The sequence below is a fragment of the Saimiri boliviensis genome, chromosome 9 (genome assembly GCF_048565385.1).
Source record: "Saimiri boliviensis isolate mSaiBol1 chromosome 9, mSaiBol1.pri, whole genome shotgun sequence".
NCBI lineage: Eukaryota > Metazoa > Chordata > Mammalia > Primates > Cebidae > Saimiri > Saimiri boliviensis.
Window position 1 is genome coordinate 47,195,445 of NC_133457.1, and position 14,889 is coordinate 47,210,333.

General features: G+C 47.5%; 1 protein-coding gene and 1 pseudogene across 1 annotated transcript in view; one reads left to right on the forward strand and one right to left on the reverse strand.

Annotated features, from left to right (window-relative positions):
* Positions 1-4,165: 4,165 nt before the first annotated feature.
* CMTM8 (CKLF like MARVEL transmembrane domain containing 8) overlaps positions 4,166-14,889 on the forward strand; it is a 135,132-nt gene continuing 124,408 nt past the window's right edge. The window contains exon 1 of the mRNA XM_074405800.1: positions 4,166-4,604. Coding sequence (XP_074261901.1) covers positions 4,458-4,604 — 147 coding nt within the window. The 5' untranslated portion in view covers positions 4,166-4,457. The remainder of the gene's footprint in view (positions 4,605-14,889) is intronic.
* On the reverse strand, positions 8,931-9,372 carry LOC120363003 (interferon-induced transmembrane protein 3 pseudogene; annotated as a pseudogene).

Here is a 14,889-nt window from a genome sequence, read left to right on the forward strand (position 1 = left end):
TACACAGTACCTGCTTGTCCTGGCACATGTGGCATCACTTGGGCTGAACCTGTTTTCATTTTCTTCTCACAAATCAAATACTTCCCACAAGTCTCAGCTGGAAGCTCTCTTCTGCATTAAGTCATTATGGGGTCACAGGGCTTAGCTTAGCTTTTGACATTTTTCTGCATTTAAGAATTAAATTTGGAACCAGCATGGTAGCTCACACCTGTAATCCCAGCACTTTGGGAGGCTGAGGTGGGAGAAACACTTGACTTTAGGAATTTGAGACCAGCCTGGGCAACAAAGTGAGACCTCATCTCTCCAAAAATAAAAAATGAAAAACGAAGCAGCTGGATGTAGTGGTGATCGCCTGTAGTCCCAGCTACTCAGGTGGCTGAGTGAGGAGGCTTGCTTAAGCCTAGGAGGTCAAGGCTGCAGAGAGCTGTGATTGTGCGACTGCACTCCAACCTGGGTGACAGAACGAGACCCTGTCTCAAAAAAATAAATAAATAAAAGGTTTGAGCCTCAGCATTCATTCAATACCTCCTATGGCGGGTGGCAGACAAGGAAGAGTAATTCGTATCTCTTGAGAGGTAGTAAAAAGAAGTGCATAAAATCAACGAATTCTAAAACAAAAATAACAATGCTCACAGAAATTCAAAGAAATCACAGAAAAGGTGGCATTTAAAATGGCCCATGAAGACTGCAGATTCTGAGCTGTGTGAAGCTAGGAGGCCTTGCAGGCTAAAAGAAAAGCTGGCTATGGGCATAAAGGGGTCACACTTACAGAGATATATGCAAAATGTATCTGGGGCTGAAATAGTATGCATTCTAGATTGGCTGAGAGAAGGGATCAGAAGAGATAGACTGAAATATCTTACATAGGCCCTTATGCTGTGCACAGTGGTACCTTAGTCTGGGGTTTCAGGACAATAATTCTTGCAAGAAGATGGAAGGTGGCTGGACGTGGTGGCTCACACCTGTAATCCAAGCACTTTGGAGGCCAAGGCGGGTGGATTACCTGAGGCTGGGAGTTCAAGACCAGCCTGACCAACATGGTGAAACACTGTCTTTAAAAAATAATAATAATAAAATAAATAAATAAATAAAAAGAAGATGGACGGGCCGGGTGCAGTGGCTCAAGCCTGTAATCCCAGTACTTTGGGAGGCCAAGGTGGGTGGATCACGAGGTCAAGAGATTGAGACCAACCTGGTCAACATGGTGAAACCCCGTCTCTACTAAAAAAAAAATACAAAAAATTAGCTGGGCATGGTGGTGCATGCCTGTAATCCCAGCTACTCAGGAGGCTGAGGCAGGAGAATTGCCTGAACCCAGGAGGCGGAGGTTACGATGAGCCGAGATCTCGCCATTGCGCTCCAGCCTGGGTAACAAGAGCAAAACTCTGTCTCAAAAAACAAACAAACAAACAAACAAACAAACAAAAGATGGAAGGTAGACTGGATAAGAGTGTTATTGGAAGAATGGGCATCAATCAGAGTTTCAGGTGGAAGACAATCACCCAAATGTAGGCAGCAGTTGGAAAGGGGCAGCTAGTTTGCAAACAACCAGTGTATAATTTTTTTTCTCTGAAATTCTGAAATCCCAAAAGCTGAAAACCAAAATTTTTTTCCTGATCTTGCAGAAAACATATTTGGTAGAAAAACCTAACCTAAACTGATGCGAAGCTATTTGTTGTCTCTGTGTTTATCTCACTTAGATTAAAAGACAGCCACATTTCTTTATTGCTCCTCCCATCCACAGGTGGTATCTGTTTCCCTTGTGTGTGAATCTGACTGGCCTTGTCATTCATTAGCTTAAACCAATAAAATGCGGTGGAAATGAGTCTGTGTAGCCTTCAGGGCCCGGCCTTAAAAGATCTGCTTCTGCATTTGCCCTTCTTAGAAAGTCTCTTCCAGTAGCCAGGTGCCAGGTAGAAGTCCAACCACTATGAGTGTCTCATGCTGTTAGAAAGCCCAAGTTGCACGGAGAAGGAGGCAAGTTGAAAGAGCACTGAAATGCACAAATGGGATTGAAGACTTTTTGGACCTTCTAGCCCTGCCAAGTCACCAACTAAAAGCAGCTGAGTAAATGACTCCAATTACACCATGCAAAGCAGAAGAACGTGCCAGCCAAGCCCTTCCTAAATTCCTGACACAACAAATTTCTGAGCAAATAAAATGTTTTTTAAGTTATTAATGTTTTTGTGAATAGTTGATACATTGCAATAGATAATCCAAGTATATACTTATGTCATTCATGTAATTTTCCTTGCAGAAAATTAGTGTATTAGAGTGTCAATACACACCTCATTGAAGGTATTATGTAATATGTGGTATATATACATTTTACCTTTCTAAAATAAAAAAAAAAATCTGAATTTAGAAATCCATTCGACCACAAGAATTTTAAGAGAGGATTGGCCTTTGTGTTATGGAAATAGAGTTGTCTAGACTCTTTTTCTGTCTTTTGTATTCACTAAATGTCATGCACAAAACGTTAGTCCCCTCCAGCCATTTCATGTATGTATCTCTTATTTCCCCAAACTCATTAACAGTTTCTCTAAAGCAGCAGCTAACTTCAGCAGGCATCAGGGTCTTTTGGAGGGCTTGTTCAATCACAGCTTCCTGGCTTCACCCTCAAGAGTTTCTGATTCAGTGAGTCTGGGGGTGGGGCTTGAGAACTTCCATTTTCTGACAGGTTCCCAGGGAACTTGCCTGCTGTTGGTCCAAGGGCCACTTTGAGAACTACTGCTCCAGGGGAAAGTGCTATATTTTAAATTTTTAAGATTTACCCACCAGCCCAGGGTGCTTACCAAATGCATATGGATGGATGGAATTTCCCCAAATCTTCATCTCGGCCATGCTTTTCCTGGAGGTCTTCCTGGCTAGACCCTATACTTAAAAGACACTAATTCCTCGTTTTATTTTATTAGATTGTAGTTTTTGCTTTCTTCTCGGCACACTTGATAAGACACTGTGAATAAAATGTCCCTTCTGATCTCTTTTTTAACCTGTTTTGGAATAGATCAGCAGGAATACCCTCACAGCGAATCCAACGTTACCCCTGATTTATAGCCAAAGATTATTTCCTTTTCTTTTGGTGGCTTTCAGGTAAAATGTTTCTTGCCACCCTTTCACAAGATAGAGGGAGGGACCAAGCGGAAGATAATCTTTTTGCTTAGAGGTCCATCTGTCAAAGCCTGCATTTTACGACGGCATTACTGAGGCCCAAAAAGTAGAGCCACTCGCTCTGGATCAAACAGCGGATAAACGCAGACACCCGCGCTCGAGCGCAGTTCTCCCCTGACCCTGTTACAAGCTGCCTCTAAATGAGGACCCCCGTCTCCTTCCCATGCCAGGACAGCACAGCTCGCTTGTCCTTAAGTTAACCTTGCACAAACCACAGTTCTCAATTCATCTTGAAACATTTATTTTCCCAAGCGTGATGGGACGGTAACGCTGATTCATCTTGGCTGGGGACCCCAAACGTCTCCCCTCCTCCGACCCCGGCGCCGTCACCCAGGCTCCACGGGTCCGCGGGACAGAGCCTCGCAGAGCTCCTGGGAGCGTCGTGCCCTCAAAGCCAAGCGATTAAGTTGGTTCCTCAAATTGTTCCCGACAGGAGGGGCAGGAAATAACACCGCGCTCCGGTGGCGGCCGCAGCAGGAAGGGGACAAGCGCGGGCCGTCTCCCGGCAGTGCTGGCGGCCTCTCATCGATCTCGGGTCTAAGGTCCGGCTGGGTCATCATTCCTGTGGTTTCCCCAACATTCGAGGCCCCACGCCACGCCCAGTCTCGGTCCCCGCTCAGTCCTTCCCTTCGCGCCGAGTCCTGGAGCGGCAGGGCCCCCGGATGCCGGGGTTTCCTTAAGGGGCTCCAGTGCCCGCGGCCCCCGACCCGCCCAGGTGGAAGGAAACAGGTCAGTGGCGGCTGCGGGCCCGGGCCAGGCGGGGCCTGACGGAGGCAAAGGCCGGGAGCCGGAGCCGAAGGCGGCCAGGAGGACCCCTGCGCCCTCTCCTCCGCGCCGCCCGCCGGGCTACCAGCCCAGCCACCCTGTGCGCGACGCGGCGACTTCTTGGCCTCTGGGAGTCGGGAAACAGGTGAAGAGGCTGGGCGTCCGTGGCGCCTCCGCGGGGCGGTCCCTCTCCTGCCCGCCTCCCGCCCGCCCCTCTCCACGCCCCCTCCCCTCCTCCCGGCCTCCAGCAGCGGCCCCGCAGCGTCGGCTCGCTCCTCTCCTCTTCCTCCAGGGCACCAGCGCAGCCCAGGAGTCCGCGCACGGAGGCGCTAGGGGCGTCCCGCACTCGAAGGACACGCGCGCCTGGACGCCCCCCGGCGGGCGCCCCCCACGTACCCCCTGCCCCGCGCCGGCCGCGCTCCCCTCCCCCGCGCCGGTGTTCCAGGGGCGCAGGGCCGCGCGTCCAGCCCCAGACGCGCCGGGGGTCCCTGGGGACGCGCCAGCCTGGCCGTGGCGCGACGATGGAGGAGCCGCAGCGCCCCCGCTCGCACACCGTCACCACCACCGCCAGCTCCTTCGCGGAGAACTTCTCCACCAGCAGCAGCAGCTTCGCCTACGACCGGGAGTTCCTCCGCACCCTGCCGGGCCTCCTCATCGTGGCCGAGATCGTGAGTGCCGGCGGGCTGGGGGTGGCGGGGGCTCAGCCGGACCCCGGCGCGTGCTTCCGCCGTGTTTCTCGGAATGGAGTCTGCTCAGATCCTCCCGCGGGCTTCAGGGAACCGTTTTTGCTCAGCCTCGCCTTCTTCCCAAAGTGCAAAACTCAGACTCCCCTCTCCAAACGAGGTCCAAGAAACTCGGGCTCTGCTGGGAAGAAAGGGTGGTGATCCTCAGGATGTCTTGCTGGGGGAGAAATTCAGCTTGTTGCGCCCTCTCGGTGGCGGCGGCAGATTCTGGGAGCAGGATGCTTGGCTTAGTGGCTGTTGAGTTTGTGCTGAGCGTCAGGGACACCTGGTGCCTCTCTCACCTGATCTCCACGTGGATGGCCTCCTCCCTCAAAATAAAGGTTTCCTAAGATCAGGGGAAGAGGAACGGGCTTCTTTCTTTTTCTGATTATCTCCTTGGTAGTCACGTTGGGGTGAGTCAGGAAAATTTTGCTGAATAAAATCTGAGCGCCGCCACCTATTTCGGGACCAAAGAGGTTTTCTGCCTAGTGCTGTGCACATCCTGGTTTAGGCTCAGAACATTCCTGGGAAAGAGGTGGGACATGGGCGTTCCTCTCTCCGTTGGAGGGCATGGAGGCTGGAAACTCAAGTGATCTCCCCAGAAATGCCAGCCAGTCCTTCAGGGCTGAGAAAGGACTGACGCCCTGTCTGCAGCTAGAGGTAGCCACTGTTTGAGTCTTCTTTGTGTACCAGGGTCTTGTCAAGCCCTTGAGATGTCCTCGTGCCCTCGTGTAATCCACACGACCTCGTCCCCTGTGAAGGCCTGGAGAGGAGAAGTAAATTGCACCAGTGGATGGTGAAGCTGGGATTCAAACCCAGGCCTGCCTTTCTGCAGGGTACTGCTCCTAACCGGGAACAGCTGAGACAGCTCCCAGCTGTGCCCTTCCGCCATGTCTCAGACTTTTGTTTAAATAAATGGGAACTGAAATCCAGCCTATGTGGGAATTAGAGAATGGGCACGCCATCATGGCGCAGAGGTGACTGAAGACCTGGGCAGTTCCTTTGAGAAACCTGAAGTGAATTCTGTTGTACCTCAAATAGCTTGCTCGCTCCCCTAGCCTCAGACCCCACCCGGACCGGCTCTATCAAACCCCAGGTGGCCATCGAGGCATGAGGTATGAGAAGTGTTGGCTCAGCTCCTCTCCCAGCTGTTTCTCTCAGAGGGTATTGAGGACTTCAGGAGGCTCAAAAGGCTCAGGTATTGAAATCACCTGGCAGGGCCTGGCTTTTAGGAGTTCAACAAATATTTGTTGTGCGAATGAAGGAGTTGGCAGGCCCCTCTGCTTCAGCAGAGCAAACAAAAGCTAAAATGATGGAGACGGGACTTCTACCTTGGGGTGGGTTTGGACCAGGCATGAAGTAAAACGCCTTTTTTTTTTTTTTTTTTTTCTGATTTATGATCAATATGCTCTGTGTTCCGCAGTTTTTCAGGATATGCAAAAGTGAAAAAAGAAATGTAAATGGCCCACAATCCCATTACTAGAAATAATCACTGTTGACATGTTAGCATGTAGCCTTTAAGATTTCATTAAGTTTTTTGAAAAAATGGGGAAACATGTAAGCAAAATCACCCTCATTACTACTATATAGTTTTTATTTTTGACAGAGTTAATTATGCACTTTTTCTTGTTTGTTTGCTTTGAGACAGGATTTTTCTGTCTCCCAGGCTGGGGTGCAGTGGCACCATCACGGCACGCAGCCACCTTGACCTCTCTGGTTCAAGCGATTTTCCCATCTCAGCCTCCCAAGTAGTTGGGACCACAGGCATGCACAACCACACTTGAAAAATTTTTAATTTTTTTCTAGGGAAAGGGTCTCTGTGTTGCCCAGCTGATCTCAAACTCCTAGGCTCAAGCAATCCTCCCGACTCAGCCTGCCAAGGTGCCGGAATCATAGGCATGAACCACTGTGCCTCACCTTATGCATCTATTTTGAAGATTCGGCCCTACAGGCAGAAATAAAAGTTTTTCCAACTACCTTCAACTCTTAGAACTTTTTTTTTTTTTTTTGAGATGGAGTTTTGCTCTTGTTACCCAGGCTGGAGTGCAATGGCGCAGTCTTGGCTCACCACAACCTCCACCTCCTGAGTTCAGGCAATTCTCCTGCCTTAGCCTCCTGAGTAGCTGGGACTACAGGCACGCACCACCATGCCCAGCTAATTTTTTGGATTTTTAGTAGAGACGGGGTTTCACCATGTTTACCAGGATGGTCTCGATCTCTTGACCTCATGATCTGCCCGCCTCGGCCTCCCAAAGTGCTGGGATTACAGGCATGAGCCACCGCGCCTGGCCAACTCTTAGAACTTCTAAATAGCATGTTTATAATGCTGCTGTTTTGGAGTTCCCTTAGCCACCGAGTCGCAGGCATTACCCATTGCCTTTCTACTCTGAAAGATGAGGCTTTAGCTGGGATGCCCTCTTCCCCGCCTCCAATTAAACACGCACCCTTCCTGCCTCCCAGTATAGGTCTCCACTTATGATGGTTTGACTTAGGATTTTTCAGCTTTATAGATGTTGCAAAAGCCATCTGCATTCGGTCGAAATCATACTTCGAATTTTGAATTTTGGTCTTTTCCCCGGCTAGCAATACACAGTAGATGTTTTCTCGTGATGCTGGGCCGTTCTCAGTCACCCACGCCATCACCAGTGCAAACCACCCATCCTCTCCAGCGTGCTGTGCTGCCGGCTGATTCAGTCAGCTGTGGGCTAACCTAAGTGTTCCGAGCGCGTTTAAGGTAGGCTAAGCTCAGCTATGATGTTTGGTAGGCTAGGGGTATTAAAATGCATTTTTGACTTTGGATACTTTCCTCTTAGGATGGGTTTATCAGGTTGTAACCTCATCGTATGTCAAGGGGCATCTGTGTAGTCATCAGGTGATTTGGGTTAGATGAGCCATTATTGACCCGTGATGCTATAAATGCCACTTACAACTGATCCACTGAGTAGACTATGAATGCTTTTCCTTTCCTGCCCAATTTCTTGTTTGCCCTGGTGTTAGTAATTCTTTTTTTTTTTCTTTCCATTTTCATATTTCTCCAGACATTTAGTCACTAATTTTAACCCTAGTTGCTAGTCTCCCACCAGCAAGTTAAGAGACATCGGGTATTCTGCCAGAGTTCATCCTCATCACTGGCCTCTTAGGAAGATTCTCTTCCCTTCTCTCCTGGGTTGGATCCTCTGCTTCCCATGTCCAGAGTCCTCTGTCTTGCCCTACTCCCACTGGGGGGACACACAGTTCCTTGCGTTTTTCTTTTTTTTTTTTTTTTGAGACGGAGTTTCGCTCCAGGCTGGAGTGCAATGGCGCGATCTCGGCTCACCGCAACCTCTGCCTCCTGGGTTCAGGCAATTCTCTGCCTCAGCCTCCTGAGTAGCTGGGATTACAGGCACGCGCCACCACGCCCAGCTAATTTTTTGTATTTTTAGTAGAGATGGGGTTTCACCATGTTGACCAGGATGGTCTCGATCTCTTGACCTCGTGATCCACCCGCCTCGGCCTCCCAAAGTGCTGAGATTACAGGCTTGAGCCACTGCGCCCGGCCAACAATAAGCTCTTAGATTTTGTAGACTCCCTCAGACATTTGCCAGTTCACATTTTGTTACATCTGCTTTCTCTCCGTGTGCTGTTCTTATTTCTGTGGCAGGTGGTATTAAACCACTGAGAACTTGCAGGCCCGACATTGACTCCCTAGGTATTTCGCATGAGCCATTCTTTCAATTGGAAAGTACCTCATAGAGTTGTCAGGACCTGAACAACAGCTGTGCATGAAATGCTCAGCAGAATACCCTGGATTACTCTTCAGTTACCTCCTTCTCACATGCTGCTTCTCTTCAGCTTCTAATTTCCCTTTTCCTTTGGTATATTTCAACTCCAGCAAATGCCAGAAAGAGAATTAATGGTTTCTCTGTCAAGATATTACAGCAGCGGGGGTGAGTATTCAAACATTTTCCAGTTCATGGCAGACCAACTTTGAATTCACTCCTGATCAACATAGGACCCCCTGCTCCCCCAGCAGACAAGCACATGCGGAGAGGGAGCTGTGGAAGGTCAGGTCCAGGGAGCTGGAAGGTTTGATGATAGCTTCTAGCTGCACTTGCCCTGCACACAAACCAAGACCTTACCTAAGGATTTTTTTTTTTTTTTCCAGGAGCACGTGCACTTTATTGAACGCCACTACAGAAAAGTGTGTGAGGGTAAACGGCTGATACAGGAAGGGCTGGGGGCAGGGCGAGGAATGGAAGCTGGAGTACCAGGGAGACAGGTCATGGGCAGAGCCCCTGGCCGGGGTGATTCCTCTGGATCTACCGATAGGCTTGCAGAATCAGGATTGGGATGATGATCATCAGAATGGTCATGATGATGCCCAAAATCAGGGCCCAGATGTTCAGGCACTTGGCGGTGGAGGCGTAGGCCTGGGCCCCGGTCAGGTCGCCAACCATCTTCCTGTCCCTAGACTTCACGGAGTAGGCGTACGCTATGAAGCCCAGGCAGCAGGAGTTCATGAAGAGGGTGTTGAACAGGGACCAGACGACGTGGTCGGGCACGGAGGTCTCGCTTCGGATGTGGATCACGGTGGATGTCGGGGGTGCAGGATTGTGGGGCACCCCCAGCACATCCACCTCATGCTCCTCCCTCAGCATCTCATAGTTTGGGGGACGGTCGGTGCTGGCGGGAGTGAAGAAGGTTTGGACAGTGTGGTTCATGGTGTCCGGGAAGACCGACCATGGTAGGGTTGCTGGGATGCTTCTCCAGGATTTTTTTTTTTTTGAAGCAGAGTCTCATGGTGTCACCCAGGCTCAAGAGTGCAGTGGTGTCATCATAGCTCACTGCAACCTGGAACTCCCGGGCTGGAGCCATCCTCCCACCACAGTCTCCTAAGGAGCTGGGACTGGGACCAAAGACATGCACTGCCAATGCCCAGCTAATTTTTTTTTTTTTTTTTTTTTTTGAGACGGGGGTCTCACTGTGTTGCCTAGGCTAGTCTCAAACTCCTGGCCTCAAGCAGTTCTCCCACTTAGGCTTCCGAAAACACTGGGATTGTAGGCATGAGCGATTGTAGTCAGAAGATTTTTGTTTAATTTGAGTTTCCTCTTTCCATTTTCTCAGTTCTTTCTAAAACTCCTTTTATACTTTTTTCTTTGCATATATTTTCATTTTCTTTCTTTCTTTCTTTCTTTTTTTTTTGAGACGGAGTTTCGCTCTTGTTACCCAGGCTGGAGTGCAATGGCGCGATCTCGGCTCACCACAACCTCTGCCTCCTGGGTTCAGGCAATTCTCCTGCCTCAGCCTCGTGAGTAGCTGGGATTACAGGCATGTGCCACCGTGCCCAGCTAATTTTTTTGTATTTTTAGTAGAGACGGGGTTTCACCATGTTGACCAGGATGGTCTCGATCTCTTGACCTCGTGATCCACCCGCCTCGGCCTCCCAAAGTGCTGGGATTACAGCCTTGAGCCACCGCACCCGGCCTCTTTGCATATATTTTCTTGTGACTTTTTTCTAACTGATCTGTGACCTGCTGTACACTATGCTGTGAACATTTTTCAGGGTCTTGAATCTTTGGAATTAATATCATTTTCTATCCTAAATAAAAATAGAACAGAAATAAAAATAGAATAGAATAAAAATTCTATCTTAAACTAGAAAACCTGATTTCCCCAGTTTTCTGTTTTAAAACTAATGTTTCTAGGTTTGACAAGTATAACCAGAGCCGTAGCAATCTTCTTCCTTTGTCCATCTTTCCATATTTGTTGAGTGCTTCTCTTGAGGAAAAGTCCCTTGAGGTAGAATTGTTGGGCTAAAGGCTATATAAATTTAAGGGTTTTGTGACATAGTCTGAAGTTATCTTCTCCAAAGTCCTACTGGTTAAAACTGTCATCTGTAGTATGAGCCTTTTAAGCTAAAAATACTTTTTAAAAATTCTAAATGCTAAGGAACACCTTAAATTACACACCGTGTTTTGTTGGTTATAATGGATATTTTTTGTTCATGTTTTAATATCTGAATCAGGAAGCAGCTTATAATTGATGATTTCTTGGATATCATGAAATATGGACCCATTGATTCTTTATCTGGGGATAGTGGAGCGTGTCTGTTTCAAATCTTTGCAGTTTCATTCCTGAGACTAAGGATTACCTACCCACAGAAAAATGCTACTTTCTCCCGTGTGAAAACAAAATACTGAGACAAAGAATTAACTAAGAACCTGACTTCCTGCTTGAACCTGGGGAAATGAAATTGTGCAGAGAACAAAACGTAGTGTTTTTGCAAATCACATGTCAATCGCTTGCTCTGGCTTTGGGGGCGAGTGGTAGTAAGTAGCTCTACCTATTAAAACACTCAAGGTGATGTCAGTGTAACATCATGTGGAAACCAAATCATGGTTGTTTCCTTCCTTTTAAAGTTTTATAACAAGCTAGAAGCAATCCAGTACTTGACCTGTGAATTGTAGGATGCTGTGATCTCATTACTGTTACAAGTACTTGAAGAATGAAAATGATTTGTAAGAAGCTGAGTAAATTGTGCCCTTCCTGTTACTGATGACTTCAAAATGAGTTGTAGTATCCATGTAATAAGGTTAGGTCACCTTTTATTTACATACTGTCATGAGCAAACTTAGTTGGGGAAGGGTAAATAGGGTTTACTGAGAATTGGAATTTAAATATTTCTACTGCCCTACTGAGTTCCTTAAAAAGAAAAAAGTGAACATAGTTTCTATTTCATAAAAGCAATACCCAACATTTGTAGAAAAAACTTTTACTTATTAATTTTATTATTATTTTGAGACAGAGTCTTGCTCCACTGCCCAGGCTGGAGTATAGTGGTATGATCTCAGCTCATGGTAACCTCTGTCTCTCAGATTCAAGTGATGCTCGTTCCTAAGCCTCCTGAGTAACTGGGATCATGCCACCATCCCTGGCTAATTTTTGTATTTTTAGTAGAAACGGGGTTTCACTATGTTAGCCAGGCTGGCCTTGAACTCTTGGCCTCAAGTGATCTACCCACCTTGGCCTCATAATTGTTCCAGAATTTTTTTTTTCTTCTTTTTTTTTTTTTTCGAGGCAGAGTCTCACCTTGTTGCCCAGGCTGGAATGCAGTGGCATGATCTTGGCTGACTGCAACCTCCGCCTCCCAGGTTCCTGTGAGTCTCCTACCTCAGCCTCCCAAGTAGCTGGGACTACAGGCGTGTGCCTCCACGTGCGGCTAATTTTTGTATTTTGTATTTTTTAGTAGAAATGGAGTTTCACTATATTGGCCAGGCTGGTCTCGAACTTCTGACCTCATGATCCACCCGCCTCGGCCTCCCAAAGTGCTGGGATTATAGGTGTGAGCCACCGTGCCTGCCCCAGAATTTCTTAAGTTGTATATTACCTGTAATTTTCTCAAGTGTAGTCTCTTGTAAGCTACTCTTTTTGTTTCCTGCTGTGACCATCTGTGCTGGATACCTTCCATTTGTCCTTCACATTCCCTCTCCACCCTGCTCCTGAATGGACTGTCTTAAGGGACCCCTGCCCTCTGATGTCCCAGTGGCCGCATCTACTGGTGGCGCCAGCATGAGGCTGTCAGGTGAGAGGAGAGCAGGTTCTGGACATTCATTCCCCAGGGTTCCTCCTTGCTGGGTCTCAGCTGGTTGGATGTGTCCCTCCATGGAAGACAGGCTACCTGGCAGCTCTCTGCACACTGCGATTTTCCCTGACTCCAATAACTATTTACTCCCCCCTGCTTCTGATTGCCAAGTACTGCCCTATAGCTTGTGGTTTTCCTGCACCCTGCTGTATAAACAATACCCTTATTAAACCCTACTTAGATTACTCAATCTGAATGTGCCTGCTTTCCTGCTGAGACCTGATATATTACCTGTTTTCATCAATGATTAACTTCTTATGACATTCATAATGGCCACATAGTATTTCATAAATATCCAGGCTCCTACTGTTCACTGTATGCTTATTTCCTCTTTTTAGCGGTGCTATAACAAACATCTTTAAAGCTAAATCTTTCTGGATGTTCTTTAGTGTTTTCTGAGGATGCTTACTTAGAATTGATAAAAGGGTATACGAATCTTCTTTAAAGATGAGTTTATTGGCCAGGCACGGTGGCTCATACCTGTCATCTCAGCACTTTAGGAGGCCAAGGCAGGAGGATCACCTGAGGTCAGGAGTTCAAGACCAGCCTGGCCAACACAGCGAAACTCCATCTCTACTAAAAATACAAAAACTAGCTGGGCATAGTGGTGGGTGCCTGTAATCCCAGCTACTCTAGAGGTTGAGGCAGGAGAATTGCTTGAACTCGGGAGGCGGAGGTTGCAGTAAACTGAGATGGCACCACTGCACTCCAGCGTGACAGAGCAAGACTCGGTCTCAAAAAAAAAAGAGAGAGAGAGAAAAAGATAAGTTTATTAAGGTATCCACCTTGTTTATAGTGTAGAGTCCTATGAGTTTTGGCATTTGTGTTTTTTTAAAATCTCTTTTTTAAGATATAATTGCATACAAAATTGACCTTTTTAAAGTCTACAATTCAGAAGTTTGTAGGATATTGACAGAGTTGTATAGCTGTCTCTTATTTTAGAATGTTTCCCCCCTGGAGATGGAGTCTCACTTTATCCCCCAAGTTAGAGGGCAGTGGCACGATCTCAGCTCACTGCAACTTCTGCCTCCCAATGTTCAAGCAATTCACCTGCCTCAGTGTCCTGAGTAGCTGGGATTACAGGCGAGTGCCACCACACCCGGCTAATCTTTTTTTCCTGAATTTTTTTTTTTTTTTTTTTTTGAGATGGAGTTTCACCCTTGTTACCCAAGCTGGAGTGCAATGGCATGATCTCGGCTCACCGCAACCTCCGCCTCCTGGGTTCAGGCAATTCTTCTGCCTCAGCCTCCTAAGTAGTTGGGATTACAGGCACACACCACCATGCCCAGCTAATTTTTTGTATTTTTAGTGGAGACGGGGTTTCACCATGTTGACCAGGATGGTCTCGATCTCTTGACCTCGTGATCCACCCGCCTCGGCCTCCCAAAGTGCTGGGATTACAGGCTTGAGCCACCGCGCCCGGCCTCAAAGAACGTTTTCATCACCTCAAAACCAACCTCATCCCTATTAGCAGTCACTACGCATTCCTCCCTTCCCTCAACCTTTGGTAACAACCAGGCTATTTTCTGTCTTTATGAATTTGCCTATTCTGGACATTTCACATTTGTGGAATCCTCCGTGGCCCTTTCGATCTGACTTCTTTCACTTGCTATCTCATTCATACACACACACACACACACACACACACACACACACAGACAAACACACATATTTTTTGAGGCAGAGTTGCACTCCTTCACCAGGCTGGAGTGCAGTGGTGAGATCTCAGCTTACTGCAACTTCCACCTCCTGGGTTCAAGGGATTCTCTTGCCTCAGTCTCATGTGCTACCACACCCAGCTAATTCTTGTATTTTTAGTAGAGGTAGGGTTTTGCCATCTTGGCCAAGATGGTCTTGATCTCCTGACCTCGTGATCCACCCTCCTCAGCCTCCCAAAGTGCTGGGATTACAGGTGTGACCCACCGTGCCCAGCAGCATCGTGTTTTTTTTTTTTTTGAGATGGAGTTTTGTTCTTGTTACCCAGGCTGGAGTGCAATGGCGCGATCTCGGCTCACCGCAACCTCCGCCTCCTGGGCTCAGGCAATTCTCCTGCCTCAGCCTTCTGAGTAGCTTGGATTACAGGCACGCGCCACCACGCCCAGCTAGTTTTTTTTGTATTTTTAGTAGAGACGGGGTTTCACCATGTTGACCAGGATGGTCTCGATCTTTCGACCTCGTGATCCACCCGCCTCGGCCTCCCAAAGTGCTGGGATTACAGGCTTGAGCCACCGCGCCCGGCCAGCATCGTGTTTTTAAGGGTCAGCCATGTTGTAGTAAGCATCAGTAATTCATTTTTTGTAATTGTCAAATAATATTTCACTGATGTATCTGTCCATTATTTTGTTTATTTATCAGTTGAAGGAGTTATAATAGGTACTTCATATGCATGTGTTAATATCTGAATCAGGGGCAGCTTCTAATCAATACCAATTCGTTCCTGCTAAAATAAACAAAAACCTGGCAGCTGGGATATCAGTTTGGATTCTATTGAATCCATAGATCGATTTGGTGAGTAATGCCATCATAACAAAATGAAGTCTTATAACCTATGAACATGGGATATTTACATTGCCTATTACAAATCATGCTGCTATGAACCTTCATGTATAA